The sequence below is a fragment of the Pyxicephalus adspersus genome, chromosome 7 (genome assembly GCF_032062135.1).
Source record: "Pyxicephalus adspersus chromosome 7, UCB_Pads_2.0, whole genome shotgun sequence".
NCBI lineage: Eukaryota > Metazoa > Chordata > Amphibia > Anura > Pyxicephalidae > Pyxicephalus > Pyxicephalus adspersus.
In genome coordinates, this window is record NC_092864.1 from 55,481,842 (window position 1) to 55,504,632 (window position 22,791).

General features: G+C 35.7%; 1 protein-coding gene across 1 annotated transcript in view; it reads left to right on the forward strand.

Annotated features, from left to right (window-relative positions):
- The window catches only part of ABCA12 (ATP binding cassette subfamily A member 12), a 56,559-nt gene that overhangs the window by 16,841 nt on the left and 16,927 nt on the right, over positions 1-22,791 (forward strand). Inside the window, exons 16-24 of the mRNA XM_072418543.1 lie at positions 970-1,063; positions 3,658-3,785; positions 4,438-4,519; positions 5,549-5,654; positions 10,533-10,584; positions 11,622-11,799; positions 18,061-18,176; positions 19,804-19,975; positions 21,925-22,178. Coding sequence (XP_072274644.1) covers positions 970-1,063; positions 3,658-3,785; positions 4,438-4,519; positions 5,549-5,654; positions 10,533-10,584; positions 11,622-11,799; positions 18,061-18,176; positions 19,804-19,975; positions 21,925-22,178 — 1,182 coding nt within the window. The remainder of the gene's footprint in view (positions 1-969; positions 1,064-3,657; positions 3,786-4,437; positions 4,520-5,548; positions 5,655-10,532; positions 10,585-11,621; positions 11,800-18,060; positions 18,177-19,803; positions 19,976-21,924; positions 22,179-22,791) is intronic.

The following is a 22,791-nucleotide window of genomic DNA, read 5'->3' on the forward strand; positions in this document are numbered from 1 at the left end:
CTATCTTGGGTAATCCTTGGTGACCCAGCAAACCTGGAATGGATTTCTTAAAATAAATTCCTATCATTTGACTAATGTTTTCAATCCTTGAATAAATCCATTCCGGGTTTGCTGCATCACCCAGGATATCCAATGGTAACCTATCTTGTCCAGTCTTGGAGAGCTTTAATAAATCAAGTCCATAGTCAAGATTTGGCTTGGTTTGATTTGAGCATTGGTATAGCAAGGTATATCAGCAATTTTTCCTAGTAGATCTGTCCAATTCTTCACCTTAAGGCATTTCTTTCTACATGGATCTTCAGCTGATAGCTTGCAGACTTCAAAAATCAAGCCTAAATCTTTCCTTTAATTTTATGTTTTTGTTTATATCAGATGATGTCCCAATAACATACTCAAAGTATATTTCTAACCCAAGATTTTCTTTTTGTGAGATTGGAGCCTTTGTTATTTGTTAACTGTTGTTAATATTTCACAGATGTCATTTCAAAAAGTGGAGTTGACCCTATTGAAAAACTTCCAAAAGGAACACCTGTCGTGGGAAATAACTGTCTCTGATGGGATTTTTACTGCTTTCTCTAACAGGAGAAAGAAGTTTGTTTCCTAAACAAGAAGTAAAGAAAGGCTATTTAATAAAATAGACAGTAAAAAAGAAAATGGGGTTTTTAACCATCCCCTACTCTATGCAAAACAGAAAAAGTTTATTGCTAGAGAAAACCATTATGTGGTAATCACATAACAAAACTATATGCTGTTGATACATTTTATAGATCAGGAAAGGAAATAGTTACAGCATACAGACATAAACAGAATATAATAATAAATCGTACAGTAAATTACCTAGGTATGTTGCCAATATGGCAATTAGTAGGTGAGCGAATGGACAGTTGAAAGGGTCATGTTGGAAAATATGTAGTAAATAGTAAATTGCATTAGCAGGTTTTTTACCTTTATCTGCCACATTTCCTGTAGGCAATGCTTGTCTGAGAACAGCTTGGGGTCATGGAACTACACGGGTGACCAGATGCTCACATATGACAAATGCAACTGCTCAGCTGGAATCGTGGTAGGTGGAAAAATAACTCTGTGTTCTCCATCTGACTCAAGAAAGAGAACCCATATGTTAACTCTTTTGGCTAGCCAATTTTAAATGTTGTAAACTTAAAATTGTCTTGTGGGGAGCTACATTACATTTTTTCTGCTAGTTATAATAAAACAAAAAACTACTTTGTTGACTAGCCAGCATTCGCTCTCTAAAAGGAAGGCTGTTTATATGCAGTTTGATTGTTGGTTAGTGTATGTAAAACCAAAAGATTCCTATATAATGTCTCAGTATCTTAACTGAATCACTTTCACAGCTTCTTGTGTGGCGCTCATGCCAATAACAGTAGATCCTATATCAGGATGACAGTGCTAAGCCACTTCTTTGTAATTAGCAATGGCATGGTTAGCTTGGCATATGCAGTCCTTTACTTAGCCACTGGGGTACCCATTAGGTCTTATTAGATAGGTAGACCCACAACCAACTAAAGGAGCTCACACTCCAAATACCATGCTGGTGCCAACTGCTAGGCAGTGGTTTGGTGCTGTCAGCAGGAAGTGTTACTACTCTCAGGGCCCTCACAAGACCTTTACAAATGGTTCTGTATATAGTTAGCCATTAAGCCAAACATAACAAAAGATAAAAGAGTAAGACCACCTTATGCTGTGGAGCTTATATAACATACCCTACCACCGTGCATCTAGAAGTTTAAAACCGTGTGCCCGGCTCACACTTTGCCAAATAGGGATCAAATAAAGCTTGTTCATGGAAGGCAAAGGCAAATGTTAACTTAAATCCTCTTACCCACAAGAAAGCACTCTCCTTTCCTCATTGCTGTGTTGCTCCATCTGGCCACTAAGATTAGGGAAACATATACAATATATGGGTGATTAAATAACCCTCTACCCACCTACTTGTGACAATGGCTAGCTAAGTGGCATGTTATTGGCCCAGCCCTGGCCCAGTGACCAGAGATGGAACCTTTAGAACAATGTTCATTTCAACAAGCTAGCTTTATTGTCCTGAGAAACAATGAAACATGTTTCCAGGCAGATGCTGAGCTAAGTTATCCTTTATAATTATTATTATTATTTTGTATTTATATAGCACCAATATACTACACAGCACTTACCAATGTCCATGGTCATGTCACTAACTGTCCCTGAATGGAGGAAACCAATTCACCTTACTGGATGTTTTTGGGGGTATTTGTTCAGTCTATATTTACATAAGACACAAAATAAAACCTATGCATGGAAAGCCTTGTGCTGTCCTTAATAAGCCCAGCTTTATAAACATGCCTTTATTACTGAATGTTCAGAAATAATCTTTGAAATCCTGACCTAAGGATGGAAACTCCACAGGTTTGACATTCCATTCAGGGAAGCCATTATAACTGTTCAAGGCTTCAACTGCAGATTATTTTTCTTTTTTTTAGCTCAAAATAGAGCAATTACCAGCAGTTGTAGAAACATCATGTTTATCTATTTATATGGTGCACAGAGCACATTTTTACTTGCAAAATGAAAAACACAGGTATTTCTATAATTGGTGCCATTGCTTTAATATATTTCTATTTATACTATTTTGCAATTGAGAATTAAACATATAATAGACAAATAATACAAAAGGTAAATACATTACTAATCTAGTATATAATATTACATGATATACAGAAGCACTTCTGAATAGTTGATGTTTATTGGCATACACATCAAAGCTTACATTACCCTGAACATTTAAAGAATGTTCACACATCAGTGTAGCCCTGGTCTATTCACAGCAAGGAACATACAATGGAACATATTCAGAAATTGGCAGAAGAAATGGTGTAGTTAGGAGCATCAGTACGCTTGTTTAGTATCTAGGGGCTACTAAATTTTGGGTGGATATTTATTAGGTGATAAGTGATTGGTTCACTTCACTCAATTATATAGGTCAAACACTACGGTTATAAAGCTATATATATTTACCTGACATTTTTGTTTGACATTCTTTAAGTTGTAGATTTTTTTAATGGGTTGTGATTGATGGATTGCTATGAAGGACTCATTGACTCTAACTTTTTTATATTTTGAAGGGCAAAGGCCAGATAACATATGTAAATCTAGGTAGATGATCCAACCAATTCTCAGCTCCTCACTGGTTGGCACTGATAAACATCTTGTTGGGTAAAAATATAAATGTAAACACTATTGCTATTATTATTATTATTATTATTATTATTATTATTATTATTAATAATAATATGTATACCTTTACAAAGTCCATTTTGATATCACTTACTGTCCCTCAAAGGGTCTCACAATCTAATATCCCTTCCATAGTTATATATCAAATGCATGTTTTTGGGATGTGGGAGGAAACCCAGAGGAAACCCATGTAAGCAAAGGGAGAACATACAATCGCCCTGCAGCATTGTTCACAAAATATTATATCTTTCTTCATTGCTGCATGGTCCCATGGGCTCTCGGTTTGTAATTAATTTACAAAATTCTGCAACCTATATCACAATTTATTTTACTATTTGGGAACATTTCTGACCGATTACTATGGCTTAGAAAACTTTGCATTGTACTTTTCACTGCCTTATTGACGATTTGTGTTTTATTGTCCAGGCTTGTGGTTCAGCTGACACAACACTCCCCCATCGTATGACCTTCTCGAAGCAAATGATGTACAATATCACTGGAAAAAACATGGAGAAATATCTCATGGCTACAACCTTGCAATACATTCAGGAGCGGTTAGTAACTAGATTGTGTTTAAAAGACCTTTATTCAAATCTTCTGATTCCCATGCCCTTGTTTTATAAAGTGCATTTGTGATCGTCTTATTAAAGACCTTGAAATGAGTAGTATCATATGAGTACATTTCAATGTGCAGGAAAAAAGACTAACAGGTTAATATATAGATAAACCTTTTCATAAATATGAAAAAACAGCAATTCTCTATTTTCATAATATTCTAGATTTATGTTAAATTCTACAGACCCATATACAAGGCTTTAGAGAGATACCATGTATAGATGAATATCAGCTGGTTGATCTGAAATTCTGGTTAGCTATCATGGTGGCCCTCTTGCCTCAAATCTTTCAGTTACTTACCTGGAACGAATATGCTGATAAGAACTTTTCCTTGACTTTTCATGGGAGTGTTAGCAATGGTTTCTCCCATTTTTACCTCACGACTAGTTTACTTGAGACATAATCACATCATTTCCTTGCATGCAAAGAGCACTGCGTCAGATTAACTATTCTCATACCTGTATTTGAGCTACATTTTGTTCTCTTTTTACAGCAAAGATACATCAACGAAATGAATACCTGAATATTTTACAAAAGCACTCCTTTCAATATTACTGGTATAATAACCATAACTTACATCTATTCTTGCAGATATGGAGGATGGAGTTTTGGCCTCCCTGCCTCACAAATAAGCACTTTTCTACCTCTGTCTGAAAACCTAACTCTAAATAAGGTAACAGCAATTGTATATAGTATGAATTGCCATTCCTGTATGTATTATGTCCTTTTTAACTTTCTGGTCTGGTCTGGTCAAACAAAATTGCCGATCGTGCTGCAATATTCACCTCTTCTCTAGTGCATTATGTCCTTTTTTTACCACAAAGCCTCCTTAGTTTATCAAAATGAATAACAGTTTGATTTAACCTAAAAAACTGAAGACAAACTGAGTGCAGACAGTCATGAATTTACCCCCACCCTTTTTTTCAGGAGGCTTAATTGTGCTGGCCTGCAATTACAGAGTAATGATGCAGAGACTGGCGCTAAAGTCAGCACTGTTTTCTGCATCAGTGAGGACATTGGACCACTAAGATAAGACCTCAAGAAGGCTTCACATTCCACAAGATCAGTCTGAAAACATAAAGAAAAGAGAAGAATAAAATAAATAAACCATAAAATACCCCCAGTGGGGGACCTGAGTAATTCTACTTAGATTATGCTCTGTAGGTCACCAGTATTAGGTACACATGAAATGGATAGTTTGGACAGACCATTTCAATTTAATTAGTTGTGATCACCCTTGCCCCCTACTTTGCAGACCTGGCCACCTACACCCTACATACACACTGAAGTTACCTATGTAGGGGGGAGCTTCCAAGCATCCAGCTAGACATCACTGACTGAAGCATTCTTAATAATTCCAATGCCTATCAACATTATAATTTGGCATGCTAGCACACAAGCTCTATCTTATTTTATTTGTAGCTCCCTCCTCACTTTTCCTATTGCCGTAAAGTTAGGTTACTATCAAGATGACAAAAAAGGAACATAAAAATCAATATCACAACACTTAAGAAAAACAAAGACACTTGATTCTGGAACACTTAAGATAATATAAGTGCTAAATATCTGATGACAAAACTACTTTTCATTTAACTTGATGAAATCTATACATGTTTTGTAAACATCTTCAATTGCAAATGCTTGTCCATAAACTTTTTCTTTGTTTGATGAACATTACCCCAACATTTTCTTCTCTCTCTAGGTTTGGTATAATAATTGGGGCACTCACAGTCTACCAGCATTCCTAAACAGTTTCAACAACTTCCTGTTGAGAGCTAACCTACCTAAAGAGGAGGCTGAACAATACAGTAAGGACGTTGTAATATATATATTCAGGAAAATACATTTGGAACTATGCAATAGAAAATAACTACAGTTGGATATATGATTACCTATAGTAATGCTAAGAACTGTATTGCAGTGTCACAATGGCAGAATGGTATGGTAATGGAAGGATAGTCTACAGTACATTCTTTGGGCCGTATTGAAGAGAGAGGCAAATGTACACAAAAGGTGTTTACTACAAGCATAGGGCAAATAAGAAATTGAAGTTGGCCTTAAGGAAAAACTTGACTTGTAGTTGATAGGCACGCTGTCAGCCACTCCAAGCCACTCTTCTCCAACTACTATGCTTTTAACCACAAAGTTTGACAACTGCTTTGTAATATGGTTAACTGAAGCTGAGGTGCAGTTTTTTCACTGGAGAAGGAAAAGTAACTGTGCAGTCAGTAGCGACTTGTCGCTTTAAGGAACTGTGCTATGATCTACTGCACACATGTATTGAATGGGATCAGTAGGAAATGCGGTTAAGTCTATGGTAGATCGTTGCAGTCAACCTCAAGACTGATATGACCCTGAGTTTGTTTTATTACAAAAGAGACAATACGTGTTTCTTCTGTAATAAGTAGCCTGACTATTTACAATCTTTTCAGTTTTAGATTTAATTCCAATTTTAATACAATGTAACCACATTAATATATACATAGTTCCAACTTTCAGAGCCCTAAGCTGTTATGTTAGAAGAAATTTAGTACCTTGCATCATAAATATTTTGTTACTTTTACCTTACAGTTTTACTTATACAAAACAAGCTTTTTAAGTTAAGGATCACAATATAGACTTAGATCAAGGTATAGACCAGACACTTTTTTTTACTGAAAACCCACCGGCCTTATCTCAGTATGACAGTCTGTACTGTAGATATCTATATTCAGTGTACAGGCAAGACTCCCAGCACATCAGGGTTCAGCATCTAACATTTCATGTAAAATTGATGCTCATGGCAGCGTTTGAAGTTACATGAATGTGTCAAGGTACTTCAATCCATTGAATATGAATAAGCAGCCAGCTTCTCACACATCTCTAATCCACATCACATGTGAGGTAAATAGTGCATGGCCCCCAAGGCACCTCGAAAGACATCCTACTCCCTCCCCCACTTTTTTTTATTTAGGATTTTCAGTAAATAAGCATTTTACAGCCCTGCAAAAAAAAATACGCTCTGCAAAAATGACGCGGTTTTCTGTCTGAATGCTAGACCTCTAATTACATTCAGTAACCTCCCACTGAGCGATGGGCAGCTGATGATAAATATTTGATAAAAGTTTAGTCACTTAGCAACAGTGCAAACAATAGTGCTGCTGGAATTGATTCTTGGAGGACTTGTGATTCTTTCAGTGAGAAAATAAAGCATTTTGATGATCTCTAGACACCGCTTATTTTCCATAAACACGTTAGATTTAGGCCTGCATTTATCTTGCAGTGAGAGGCCATTATGCAGGTCCTGCATTCAATCCCACTGACATTACAGCTTAATTATACCACTATCCATCATGATTATAGCTTTTAGCTTATCCTCCAGATCGCCAGGGAGATTCCCTTGAGCCCGTTTCCTAACTACTCCTGCGCTTGTGCCACTGCTCAGCTAAAAATAACACTTGTTATCTTCCAACATCAAACAAATGCTTTAACAGATTCTTTTAGAGGGGGTCATTTGCAAGAGGGAAATACAGCCCAGTGCTGGCTAGCATGATGGTTTTGCAGCACACACTTCCTGGGTCTGATGATGAGTTTGCATGTTTCTCTGGGTTATGTATACTTATTTCCACAAAGCACATTTTTTGTTTCATAAAAATGGTACTGGTAATTTGTGCATGTGGAGAAGAAAAAATGATATCACACAAAGCTTTGGCCCTTATGCTTATGTTGTATGTAGAATTTGGCAATGCAATTTCCCATCCTAAGTTTATTAACCAGATTGATGTAAGCATTTCAGTTATGCTAAAAATGTTATGGCTTCACCACTCATCCAGGAATTTGAGAGCATTATTTCCTAGGGGAGGGATGTTTTTTAATATGGGGACCCAAATAAAAAAACACGTTACCGTCCTGGGACTCAGCTATTAACAATAGTCATATATCAAATTGGAGGCACTCTTTTCTTTAAGATTTCTGTAGGCTTTAGCCAAGAGACATAAATGATTTGTTTCTTTTTGACCCTTTTTGACTTTTGTCAGGGTAACCTAACATTCTTGCCTGTGTCATTTCCTTAACCCCTGATTCACATTAGTACCTAATACATGTCTGTGGCATCAATCATATTGAATTAGCACTATTTAAAAGAGGTGCTGGTGTTGCAGGTTGGTAAGTTCTTTACAATTTCAGTACAGAGAAACAAATGTCTTTTGGCATGCATTGACCACATTATTTATAATATATCAGCCATATCATATACCGTTTATAACAAAGTGTGGTTTTTCACTGGGTCACTTGCCACTAATTTTGCGCTTGGCTACATAATAACATTGCTATGTGGTAGTGAACCATCACAAATATACCTGAAAACCAATTTGGGGCCCAATCCATTATTTCAGAAACACTGTCTAGGGCAATGGAGAATTGAAAATAAATACATTTATGTGAACTTCAACATTCCAGACAGTATGGAAATGTACTGTAAAAGCCAGATGCCTAGCTTGGAAAACAAAATGCATAGTACATAGAATCCATGAAAGCCAATATCTATTTTAAATTTTTCTGATGCACCATAGTTTTTTCTACCCTGCACATCGTGTCCTTGAAGTAACCCAGCAAATGGTGAAGCTTATCTAATAACCTGGAGGAAATGAAATTGCCTGCAATACCCATAGCAAACAACCATATTCCAGCGGTTTTTCAGCAAAGGGTAGAAAAAAGGATGCATCTGGTTGGCTGGTGGGCAGTAAATGCACTTTTTTTTCCTTTATTACACATGCCAGATTTTTATTTTTTTTCCAACAGTTCAGCCTTTATAGCCACTGCTTTGAGCTAGTTTTCCTGCCTTTCTATGATTGCTACTCAAACAGTACAATTCATTGTTGTAACTGCTGTGGCTTCTGTTCCTTTAGCTTCCCATTGGGAATAAAACTACAGAGACTGTGCTACAATGAATGGAGATAAACTTCTCTGAAGTACAATTCATCAAAAATCCCTCCTAGTAGAAGAGCTTTTGACACTTTAAAAAAGAGGGATTAAAATGGCCAGATAAAAGTCTGCTGCAGCTTTAGTGATTTGAAAGGGAATCAAATCCTATTTTCGTGGTTGGACTTAGGCTTCCTATGTAAAAAAATAATAATAAAAAGTCCAATAAAAGGGATTTTCACTGTGCCACATTTCCGTTTTAGAAGTCTGGTTCAGGGAATGAGCCAGAACATTTGTGAATTGCTCCAGAAAAACAAATGCAAAATAAAGCTCCCACTGTAAGATTCCGTTCTGAGGGTTTGCCTCAAAGACAAAATACACACAGTGTGTTGCTACTTATTCTCATCTATGTATTTTTGTCTTTAATATTGTAGACCATAGAAGTGTTTCATCACATATATACACAAAAAACTGCAAGGTATTCATAGTTTTGTTTTTACGGCATATGGATATTCAATTGCTTTAATAATAAAGCAGCCCCTTTTATTTAAGCTGACTTTTATTATGGATATTACATCTTTTTCTAGGATGGCAATGTCAATTTTAAATAAATTAGAAAATTAAAGTCAATCTGTGACAAACCTAAGTAATCTGAACTGAGTAGTGAAAATGTCCCTAGACATAGATTCGGACATAGAGAAAGCTTCTTTTTTTAAGCCAACTATAGGTTATTTTTGTTGGTACTAGTCATTTATAAGCCTCCACATTCGTCAGTGAGGCTGCAAATCATATTTAAAGATCAATAGGGATAGATGGGTTGGCTAAGGCTGATTTTTGCAGGAAAAAAATAAGTATGCTAAGTATTTTAGCTATCACCCTAGTGATCGCAGTTGTTTAAAGACATGTGGTTAGGCACTGCAGGCATCCCCTGCTTATGCATACTTCCATATTTTTTAGCTTGTCAAATGTTTTTATGGTAATACATATTTTATTTTTTGGTTGAATCTTTTACAAAAAGAGTACCTTTTTCTTTTTAGTGAAACAATATGTTCTCATCCTAACATAGCATTGGATAGGACAGTTTTACATTTTTCTAGGTTTTCTAGGTTCCATTTAATTTTGGCTGATAATAGCTCGCCTGTCTTAGTGAGACTAAAATGTTTATTTTTTGTTCCCTTAAATGACACTAAGCTTCTTAGATTTTAATTTATAAAGCATAATAATATTCCCACGGGGTTTAGTGGCTGCGGGGTGGAGCCAATACAGAATGATGTCATAATTTACCTGCAGCAGCATAAACTAGATATGATCTAACTGTGGTCTTTCCACTGCTCTGAGCTTTCAGAAGACATCAACATAAAAATACACAGCTTTCATTTTACATGAGGTAATTTTATGTTTCTTTACAAGGTTAAAATACAATTTCTGTTTCTTCTCACACAATTCATAATGCATTTTAAATGTTTATTTGCTCTTGGTTAGTGCAGAGGTACATATTGTAAATAAGTCAAGCAGACACCATTATTTCACCTCTTTTCGGCAGTATTGGTATATTAAGTACACTGATATATTATTGTATCAGCCACTTTTCAATATGTTGATTCAATGGGCAAGGCTATATAGCCAATCAGCATCTATCTCTATGAAAGCCCATTAAAGGAACCCTTTAAAACACTACAAGGACTTGACTGACTGGGTGTATTTAAATCACTTAATAGATTTTTTAAAATAGTCAAATAATATAGTAGACATGTCAATAAAGAAAACTATTATTACTTATTCTTTAGGTATTTCTGTCTACAATCAGCCCCTGCCTGGAACTGTGACTCAATCTACCGCGTAAGAAATCACTTTTAATATATATATATTTTTTTTTTTTTTAAATCCTGTAACAATATTAATTAGTAACTATAAAATATCACTCGTGAATAAATAGTATTTTAATTCCTAAACCAAAAGTCGAAGCTGTAGGCTCATTTTCATATGTCCATCCTCAGCTGCTCTGGAAAAAAGCATGCCATTTACAAAGTTTAATAGTTTAAGTTACAATTCCCACACAAGTTGCTTATGCCCCCACCCCCCTCTTTCATTACCTGCTTTATTAAAATGGGGCATACAAAGCTTATATTCGAAACTGATAGGCTTAAAGTAAACACTGCCTTTTGAAAAACCCAAAATGCACTGAGATGGATGGACCCTTGACACAAACAATTTTGTATAGTTAGTAAAAATACTGAAAAAAAACATAGATAATAAACAAACTAAAATATACCTGTCCCCAAACCACACTTATGTATCTTTAAGTAAACAAATTGGGAAATATTACCAAACCCTATTCTGTAACAAGATTTTCAGCCTGCCTTAAATATGCAGATGTTGGCCACAAGCATATAGATAAACTCTCTGGAGCATTGCGGCACCTTTATTATCCAATTATTGAACAGCAGTGGAATTGTTATATAAAATTCAGAGGTAACAGAAAATCACAGACACAAAAATGGATTCTGAGTCAAAGCTTGCACACAGAAACATCAGCTTGCACACAAAATATATTGCTGTCTTTTATGTTGCCTCATGTTCCTCTGGGATTCCAGAGTTCTAGAAATTCTTTTTTTTTCCGTTAGAGGCTTAATACATTTCTGGGTATTATGGTCACACTCATAATTTAAAAGCCGTGCCGCAGTAATGCAGAAGATGTATTTACCTGTCTGTTTTTTTAGGCACCCTTATTTATCTCTTTAACAACTGTGTAGCAGTTCTCTGTGTATTTTTATTCATAAGTAATAGCTGAGAGATGAGGGAGTCCAAGAATTGTACAGCTCCCATCTGTTGGGGACATGATACCTCCTCTGAGAATCATTCTTTTCCCTCTGCAGGACCATTACCCTGGTGAATACGATGGTGGCACTTTCTGTTCTGGTTGGCTACTCCATCACCACTGCAAGTTTTGTTACCTATGTTGTGAAAGAGTATGACAATGGGTCGAAGAGACTGCAGCACATTGCTGGCGTTGGAGAGGTCCTTTATTGGATAACAAACTTCCTCTATGACTTGGTAACTGCTCAATTTATTCTTTGCTTTGGAATAATTAAATGTATTCAACTGTGGAAAGATAAGGGAGATAATAAAGGTACAAAATATGTTTATATACTGACTTGGATCATACTAACACCAGTTACTGTTACTAATAATGCCAATACCTTGGAGACACAGGCCTTAAAACTCAAAACAAAAAATGTAATATATGTCAGCGTACAATTATTTTTGTAATTGGGAGGCTGTAGTTTTACTTTTTTGCAACAGGTATAGTACCAAGTACATACAACAATGTACACTATATATTAAGATATAGGGCCTGATTTATCAAAGCTCCCCAAGGCTGGAGAAGATACACTTTCATCAGTGAAGCTGGGTGATTCAGCAAACCTAGAAAGAAATCTGGTCTAGGATTCAAAACATTTGCTAGCATATTACTATGAAGAAATACATTCCAGGTTTGCTGGATCACCCAGCTTTAATGATGAAATTGTATCCTCTCCAGTCTTGGAAAGCTTTAATAAATCAGGCCCATTGTTTGCAAAAAACTGAAAATGTGTAAAAACACAAGGGATGTGGTATCATCATTTTATTTGACCTCACATCCCTTTTTGTGATTAAGACAGTGTTTCTCAACCAGGGTTCTATGAAACCTTAGGTTTCCTCTAGAAGTTATTAGGGATTGCTTGAGCGATGAGCAATTTGTCCCTCTCAGGTAAGTTTACCTGACATCAGTGATGTTTTTGTCCATCTCCGAGGGTATCAATATTCCCACTGCACTAATGTAATGAGCGCTTTGAATATAGAGGAGAGCCACAGTTGGAGAAAACATGGCTCGGCCTACTAAACAGACCTGAACATATAGTCATGTTGGGGCTGGTGCATAAGGCTGCCAGTCCTTAATCTATTTTGGCCACCAAAAAATTCTGGTGTTGGACCCTAAATAGACATGAAAAAGGAGGGGAAATCACTAAACATGCTTGTATTAGTGGGTCTGGTATTGACAACTACACAGACAATGTTGCTTTGCCCTGCATAGTAAAAAGTGACAGTGTCTCTTTATCTTCTGTACCCCTGCATTGTGAAGTCCGAGGAGGTTGTAGATGTAATGAAATGTGGTAACTGTGAGAATGAAAGATGTTATACCAATATATCTGAAGTTTCTCATTAATCATGGTCGTTGTATCTCTAGTAATAGTTAGTCACATTCCACTGAACTTGTTCTTGTAATGTTGAAGACAATTCATATCCTTCCTAAGTTGCATCACCAGTTTTGATAAAGCCGATTGGAGAGCTGTGAATATCTTTAACATTAAAAGTCCAGTTGAATGTGACAAACTACTATTAGATTTTAAACCAATAGTTAGCATCTTTGTTCATCTTACACTGTGCTTGCAGTGTTTTTCTATTTAGAGTATTAGCCCAATGTATGTGTGTCTTGATCTACAGTACTAGGTATCCTCTATTTTAATGGCTGTGGTTACTATGAGCCTGATTTATTAAAGCTCTCCAAGACTGGAGAAGATAGACTATCATGGGTGAACCTGGGTGAGGCAACAAACCTGGAATGGATTTCATAAAAATAATTTGCTAAAATTTGGCAAATGTTTTCAATCATGGGCCAGATCCATTACAGCTTTGCTGGATCACCCAAGTTCTCCCATAGCAGTCTATTCTCACTAGTCTTGGAGAGCCTTGATAAAACAGGCCCTATGAGTAACCAAAATGATAAAAGCGTAGTTAGAGTAGTAAGCGTATAAGTTGGTATTGCAAGTTGTGAAAGGCCAGGCCGTCAGGTACCACCGAAAAACATCTACTCAAATTTATGCCATTTTGGCCTAATTGTGAAACCATATTTATTACCTTGCTATAGGAGAGTCTGCAGGGGAAGCATTGGTGTTGAGAAATAGTCTAGCCCTATTTAGTGTAGTGAGATCTGTACTAAACCATAGAGGGAATATGAATATGTTAGCTGGATCAGCTTGGAACCCCTAGAGCTGTGCCACCTGGAAAGCCAGTCTTACATCTGGATGAGTTGCCTGGGGCACAAGTGGATCCACAAGGAGCATTTATATGGGACCGTCACAACCAATTGTAAAAATATAGTTCTTGCATGTTTAAAATTTTCTTTACACCGTTACCAAAGAGCTGGTTTTTAAATATGTTTCCCAATAACTGCAAAAAAAGATCCCTAATTCAAAAGTCTTGCAATCTAGAAATACATGTAGCTAAAATTAAGGTTAGATTTTTTGCTTTTAGCAACAGTAGCCCGATAATTGTTATGCTAGCCTGCAGCCTTGCCCTGCACACACTGAATAATGTTCAGAAAGTTGATATGAATATTTTATAGGAAACATCTGAGTAACACAGACAGCTGCCTTAAGCACTTGTAGAAAAGTGAAGCTGTATTCAGAGACAAATCGCAGTGCTCTAGTCATTCAACACAGTCCTTGCTACTGTATCGACATTACTTTTCTCTTACACCTCATTAACCCTAATAGTCCAAGTTACAGCCAAAACTCTGTGACTGACCTTGGATGTGTCAGTGACAGTCGGGGTATATTGCTAAGAGGATCAGTGAAGGACAGGTCCCTGTCATTTGTCAAATGTTTGTCTTTGCACTTTATGAACAAACGAAGATAATATGCTGACTGGGCATGACTGGACACAAAAATAAAAATGAAATAAAGTTGAGGGAAACATGAGCACTTCACACTTGACCATAGGGAAGTGAACATGAATTTATACATTAAATATAAAAGTGTTGCTGTTTCTTCCATTAAAAAAAAAACAGATAAAAAAGAAGCAGACTTAATATTCAGCAAATAATTTTGGTTAATTTAGCAGCAACCAGGAACTTGAATTCAAGAATAAGCATTCTAAGTTAGATTTTAGACTGCAGCATTACCAGTTTTGGAACTTATTTTTGTGCATTGTATATTAGAAATGAAAAGTGAACTTTTAAAGACTAATTCCCTAAATCCCAGACCACAAAAACTAAAAAAGCTAAAACAACATATATTAAAGAAAATCTCCACTAAAAAATAATTAGCCCAGCAGTGTTAGAAATAAAAGAGCACTTCAGTAGCCACGTTTAGTCTATTGTAGAAGGTGTGCTCCCTTTTTTGATTACTGCACTTTCTTGCACTGTCTACTGAGTAAGCCTGAAAAAGGAAACCTAAACTTATCTCCATAGAACTCAAAATCTACCTTTCAGTGGCACCTTGTGTATGAGTGTACTGGTAAACATAGAGGTTACACCACAAAGATGCCCATACTCAGATCCTATAGACAATGCTGTCAAGATAAATTAGAATTTGGTGAAAATATGTAACGTCACAACCTATAGCAAGGGTCTTCATGTCTCTTGAGAATATAAAACTGTGAAATACCACTGCCATCAATTTTAAAATGTTACAGTAGAGAATATGTTGATGTGAGGGAAAATTATACAACTCTTAATAGCTTATTTTGGATATCCATGGTTTAGTGGTGGGTAGATAATAAAATTATTTACAAAAAAACATCTACTATGTACAATCTATAAAAAAGACACAATGAGCCTGATTTAATAAAGCACACCAAGGCTGGAGATACACTTTCATCAGTGAACCTGAATGATCCAGCAAACCTGGAATGGATCTGGCTCAGGATTGAAAACATTTGCTAACAGATAGCAAATTACTTATAAGAAATCCATTTTAGGTTTGCTGGATTACCCATTTCACTGATGAAAGTGTATCCTCTCCAGCCTTGGAGAGCTTTAATAAATCATGCCCAATGAGTGGAAAACAAAAAAGACAAATGCCTGCATGTATCTGCCTTTGCTATCCTGGAAATCACAGGGTCTATGACAACTGGAATGCTTCTTCAAGCCCCAGATAAGTAACCAAACCTCTGTGTCCACCAACAGAACATTGTAAGAAAAGTTTACTGTAAGAGTTTTTAAACCATACTAGCAAAAAATCATTGTATAGGATGAATTGCTGCAGTCAACTTTGGTCTCTGCATTGATCTGCTGCCTGTATGAATTGACTTTTCAGCCAATGGTGACTATACAGTGGCCCTTAATCTATAGGAATTAAGGATGACCCCTTTAAGCACTCCAGACAGTTCTATAATTTGTGCCAACCCATCACTGTCACTTTTGCTGTTTATCAAGAATCTTCATTTAAACGTGGAAATGTAAAGTAGAGTTGTGAAAAAAAATCTATATTATATAATATTAATATATGTATTCACCCTATACAGTTATAATAATATACTATCTTTTGTGACCCTGATATTTTAAATAATTGTCCCGTGTTCAAATTTTTACCATTACCAATTTTTTCCAGAAAGTACATTAGCCAAAATTGCCTGACACAGATACAATCTATTTTCCATGTATGTATTTTTGGTTGCTGGAAAACTACTAAATGGTTGTGTTTGTTTAGGACAAACACAAGAAAACATGGATTACAGTGGTAATATCTTGAGTACACAAGTAAATATTAGCAATCAGAAATGAATTTAGTAAGCGTAAACCATGCACAATAATGATAACGCACAACCTATTACACAGAACTACCTTTGCCCTGAGACAAAGCTGTGATATCTGGGGAAAGCTTGAATGTTCTTTATTCTCATGAGCCTAATCCATCCGGTAATAATCTATTGCTTGCTATCTACAAAAATACTATATAGTAACAGCTCAACCACAAGATAGCTTATATCTACAAAAAGTGTTTCATTCTGAAAAGGATATTATGGTAAACTGGGATTGATTCACAGAGGATCAATAAATAAAGCAATTCAATGTGAACATATTTTGCTTGGAGTTGTTTTATAATAACTCGTGATTATTCATGGTATTGAATGTATAAATGTATGTAACATTTATTAATACTGTACCCAGAGTTGTCATTTAGTTTAAGCAAATACTGGTTTAAAAGACTGGTAAGGAGTTCTATTAGCTGTCCATGGTTCTGAAAGCACTAGATAGGGTATTTTTTTTCCTATTTTGAATTAGTCTATAACTGTATTACATTTAATTTGGTATGTCTAAGGGTGCATAAGTTTGAATTTTATCATTAACTAGCCCTTGCTAATAATCAAAGAAGAAGCTTAAATACAAAACAGTGATGGGAACTCTGGATGTGACTGCCTGTATACCCAACATATACAAAAAAAAAGAGAGGATAAATCCAACAGGGACACAGACATCAATAAAAACTTTACAGGTTGCCAACCCTATCCTACTCTATCCACATCATGAAGAAAAAGTGTGGCTTAAAAAGGCTTAAAGCCATTCAGTAGTTGGCTTCTTTCCTCATTGTGATGAAAGCTTGTGCCCTATGCATTTTTACTCAAATTACATTCGAAGTCGAGCAGGACTTACAGTAAGAAAAAAAAATAAAGTATTTTTTGGGGCTTTTTTATCTTTTAAGACACTTCTAGAACATGAAATGAATACTGCCTGACTGTGCAACTATTAGCTTTTTACTAGCTTGCAGCAGCTGAAAAGTTAAAGAACTCTTGAGATTTGATACTTTTTTCAGTTAGTAAAAGAGCTTTGCAAATCAGGTGGTAGAACTGCAAGAACAACATTTTAAGCTGCATTAAAATACAAGACTTTCCCTTTTTGATGACTCAAGTGATATGATCATATCATATTGTGTTCTGGATTCCACTTTTAATGTGCAGCATCACAAATTGCAACTTTATGAATTAGGCACTATTATTATTTTTTCCTGTTGATATCTTTCTTTTTCATATAAATAATTATATAGAAAGAAGCTGTAAAACTGGCTGTAGACTATACAATTTGATTGTACAATCTTCTTTAGGGCCCCAGATTTAACAAAATGATCAAATACTGTCTTTGTTCAATTTTTGGCAGTTTTATGATACTCATGGCATAAAAGAAGCATGGCTCTATGACTTCAAGAAAAAGTATATAACCTTTTATCTCCAAGGTTTAGTTGCAGAGATGTCGGATGTTTCCTAAAAGTTAAATACAGAACAAATAAACCTATTCCTTAATTGGTTTATATTTTTTAAGGAAATTCAAAATATGTTTTGAATTAATAAAATTACCTGACAAGTCTGAAAACTGAGCTGCCACATGCCAACTTAAAGGAGTAAAAAAAATTTGACAATTGCAAACTGCAGTTTATGATGTTGTAAAATGCTAGCTGTTCTAGGTTTCTTCATTTGTACACATTTCTCTTGTTAAATAGATTAGTTATGTTTGAAAACAACTAAGCAAGTTACCCTATTTTCTGTTTTCCTCATCAGACCATCTACTTTATACCAGTAGCCCTGTCCATAGCAATGATAGCAGCCTTTAAAATTCCTGCATTCTACAACTACCCCAACCTTGGAGGAGTGTCTCTGCTGTTTATTTTATTTGGGTAAGCTGATTATCTTAATGGGCTGTAAATATTATTTTTTATTTATTTGGATATAAGTTGTATTGTATAGATCTGTCAGATTCAGTCTTGCTGTGCGATGATACCTTCTCTCTATCATTTTCCATTGGCTGTCCTGCTGCTGTCTGATATTCTTTTTGTATTTTGGGTTCTGTTTCCGCCTTGCTTGGTGTCTAATTAAGCCTGCCATTTCCTATTACTTTCCACAGAAAAATGTTGTTAGATCCTGATGTCTCTGAATCCCAGTTTCTTAGCCTTTGTTATTCCCTTATATAATTTCTGTCTAATTGTTGCCCTGGAATAATCCTAGCTCCATTCACCCTTTAAGTTCCTTGACAGTGCTCTGTTAATTCTGTCACTCCCTGTAATCACTTGTTCTCCTAACTTGCCTGTCATTCCTTGTCTGTCAGTTGTCACAAGAAAGGTAATCCCAAAGCCCACAGCCAGAAAGTAGGTTGTGACCAATGCAATCATTACGATCAGGAGCTCTGCTGAAGGGCAAGCAAGCATCCCCAAGCTTCTAGGTCAAGCAGTACAATTACTGCCTTCCACCTTCTGTTGGCAACACAAATTTATACTGCCATCTACCGTTCTTCTCCTTCCATCTGTACTAGGTATAAATGTCTAATTTCTAACTGATCTCTTGAATTGACCCAAGCATGGACTGACTTCCATTTGTTGTGTTGCTTCTAGGTTTCCCCTTAGATATTGTCATTGGTAATTTGCCTTACCCCTCCCTGCTTCACAGGTACCCAGCTCCCTGCTGGTCCATAGAGTTATATTTATTTGGTCATCAAGTCATTGTAACATATTTAGATGTACAATGTCAGTAGATATACAATATCATAGATATAGGGCCTGATTTCATAAAGTTCTCCAAGGATGGAGAGGATACACTCTTACCAGTGAAGATGGGTGATCCAGCAAACATGGAATGGATCTGGTCCAGGATTCAAAACATTTGCAAGCAATTAGCAAATGACTTTGAAAAAATCCATTCCAAGTTTGCTGGATCACCAAGCTTCACTGATGAAAGTGTATCCTCTCCAGCTTTGATAAATCAGGCCTATAGACTCTTAGTTCTGAATAAGATTGTCATAGCCTGCTGAATATTTATTAGTGGTGGGGGCTATAAAACTATAAAAGTTGTATCTTTGGAGCTGATAAAAATAGAAATTAAAAAAAAAACAAGAAGATTGAAGATGCTGCCTATGGTAGCAAATTAGATTTTATTAAAGATAAATTAAAGAATATTCCCGATAGGAAAATTCTTTGTTTTGGTTCCCATTTTTATTGCTCCACTTGTAATACAGCAACCCCTTTTTAGTAAAATGGCAACTAAACTATAAATGTCTTAGCAATGATTAACACAGCATGAAAATGAACAAGGACTTCTCTGGCAAATACTATGGCTGCTTAGTGGTGCAGCACAATTTTTTTGGCATGCAGCTTTATATAGAATCAGTTTTTTTTTAATTGCATACTATTAGAAAGCCAATTTCATTTACCTAGCATATGCTCTGAGGACAAAAGAATACATCAATAAACCTGACATTATTTGAAGGAGATACTTTACCAGTAATTTAAATTCTTCCATTGTGTCTTTTAGTTATGCCACGTTCTCCTGGATGTATCTGATAGCTGGAAAGTTCAAGAATGCTGGCATGGCATTCATTACGTATGTCTGCATCAACCTGTTTATTGGCATCAATACCATCATCTCATCTTCTGTAGTGTATATGCTTACCACGCAGAAATCTCCAAGTGACAAAGACTACCAGGTATTCATTGCTTTTATTCTTCATTAGTGTATATATTTTTTAATATTTAACACAAATGCATGAACTTCATTATCATTGTATTCTCTGCCTTTTAAGTAAGATGCTATAACAATTTCAACAACAGACTCATTGTTAAATCAAAATCCTAGAATACATGTAGAACAATATACAGTAAGACTGAGTAGACACCTCTGGATGGATCAATTAACAATGTCGGGTGACCTCTGCACACATGTCAAATTCTCACCTGAGACAAGCCCGACCATTTATATTAGACGAGAATCATCTGATGTATGTACACAGCCTAATAGCCTTAAGAAGTTCCAGAGCTAGAAAGAAGGTTGAAACACATACATGTCAAATATTCAGGCACCTTGCATTCACACACCATTATGGCACCAATGAAGAACTTTTACACTATTATTGATCTACCCGTTTGGTTATTGGTTTAAAAAAATGATTTGAAATGTCATTAAGGTTCTTCCTGTGCTTTCCTCCTTCTCCAGCTCCCAGGATTTTAAAGCATGTTAGAATGTTAGCAATGAACAATCAACAGTTTGTTTTAAAACCGATCAGTCAGTGCCTAATTTACAACATAATTTGGACATAATAAGTGCATGGTAACACATTTTAAATGTCCATGTATACATGCTTATTTATTCTATACCACCTGTATCTTTATTGACCTTTTTAGGTCAATAATTTTCATTGTCTTCTTCATTACTTTGAGAATAATTGCCCTTTATGCACAGGGAGTACAGTTAAACTGAGCCCCTATAGTAAACATTGAAATATCTTTTAAATGGCTTAGGAAATGTCTATTGGTAACATTTTTGTAGTTTTACATTTACTCAGTTTGAGTTTTTGGCCTGATCAGTCTGCATCTACCTAACTTTTCTAGTGTGCAGAAAAAATAAACAGTAGGTGGCTATAGGACCAAAACACCTTCTCAACTACATAATTTGCTTTGATATTCTGCACTACATCTTCTTTATCATAATCGTGACCCTCTGAGGGAAACCATGTAAGATCTAATCACTTGGAGAAGATTATATCTTAGAATTTCCTAGACACGTTGATAAATGATCCCTCTGGACAAAAGAATTGGTGAGATATTCTCAGTAATTGATAAATGATATGTCAAACCTGTTAAAAGAGGTATACAAGATGTATAGCTGTGTATTCACAACTATAATAAGGTATACAGAAGACTGCAAACAAGGCTACAAATAATTACAAATATTTGTGCAGATTAGTTGAGATCCTGTAACATGAAGTCTTGTTGGCCCTCGATGAACCTTTATAAACAAAGAGTGTTTCTTTAATCACTTTGTTTGATATAAGAGTTTGACTTTAGTGCAATGCATTTACATCTTACAGATGCTGCAGAGGTTAACTTAAGGGTGCAATAAATATATTAAACCACGTTTCTTCAAATACAAACCATATCCCTTCTGCAATAAATCAAATTTACTTGCCTGTTTGCAATCTTTACAGTTATGTACACTATGTACATGAAATAACTCCTGCATGCATTGAGTGCTGGAAGTTGTCGTGATGCTCCCTTAATGGGTGGGCCCGTGATTTCCCACACTTACAGTATCCTTGGGTTAGCTTCAGCTAAGAATCATTTAAGCCAAAAGGACATCCTATGGCATTGTGTGGTACAGACCCGGACTGAAGGAGAAAATTGCAGGCAGAAATAAAAAACCTAGAGCTGCAAATTTTAAGCCTAGAGTTGGGCTTTTAAAATTATGTTTTGTTTGTCAGGCTGCATACTGTTTTTATCATGTATGATAAACTCCTTAAAAGCTGCCAACAGATTCATAAGTAATTTAGCTAAACATCGACTGCTTGGCTAAAACTCCCTAGTGCATTTATACATATAATAAAAGTAGAATACTGGAGTTGAACATATTTTAATAGATTTTTCCTTTTTTTTTTTACAGAGCTTGACTGACACATACAATACGCTCATAAATGTTTTTAAGATCTTCCCTCAGTTCTGCTTTGGTTATGGGCTGATTCAGCTATCTCAGCAACAGGCCATACAAGACATAAATAGCATCTATGGAAATAATGAGAAGGTGGATATTTTCAGAATGAACATACTAGGCTATATGTTTGTGGCTTTGACTGTCCAAGGAACATTCTGCTTTCTTCTACGACTGCTCATGAACGATGGAATAATCTACAGTATTAAGTAAGTGTTTTTGAAGTTGTAACCAAAATCCTTTTTTAAGTTTTAAAACAAAGGGAACAAAAACAAAGAGGGGGAAATGGGAGAAAATTTACTGTTCAAAGTAAACATGCTTTAGACTTCAATGCTTTCAATGTGTGTGGCACAAAGCCTACATTCAGCTTTGAAATTGTACTCTGAAATGGTCAATGAATATTAACAATAATAGAACTGGATAGACGTACTTTATTTGTTTATCTTTCTAGTCCTAAAGCAGAACTAAAGTAAAAAATAAACAAGGAAACTTACCTTGAAGCCCGCAGATCCCTAGACGGCTCACCCTTTAAAAAAAAAAAAAATCAATTACATGTTTACTTGATATATAAGGGTTGTTTACCATTTTATGTAAAGTAAAAAAAGTTGAGTTTTGGTCCACTTTAATATTCATTGATTCACTGCTGTATAAACACCAATAGGTGTTTTTATCATATGTCCTAAAGCATGCTCAAGCAGTTTTTAATTCAGGAAAAAGCTAATACAAGGCCTCTTATGTACTTCACCCTTGATCCAGAATGGGAGACATGACAGCTTATGTTATTCTTCAAGCATGAGATACATTTTATTTCAAATGCCAAAA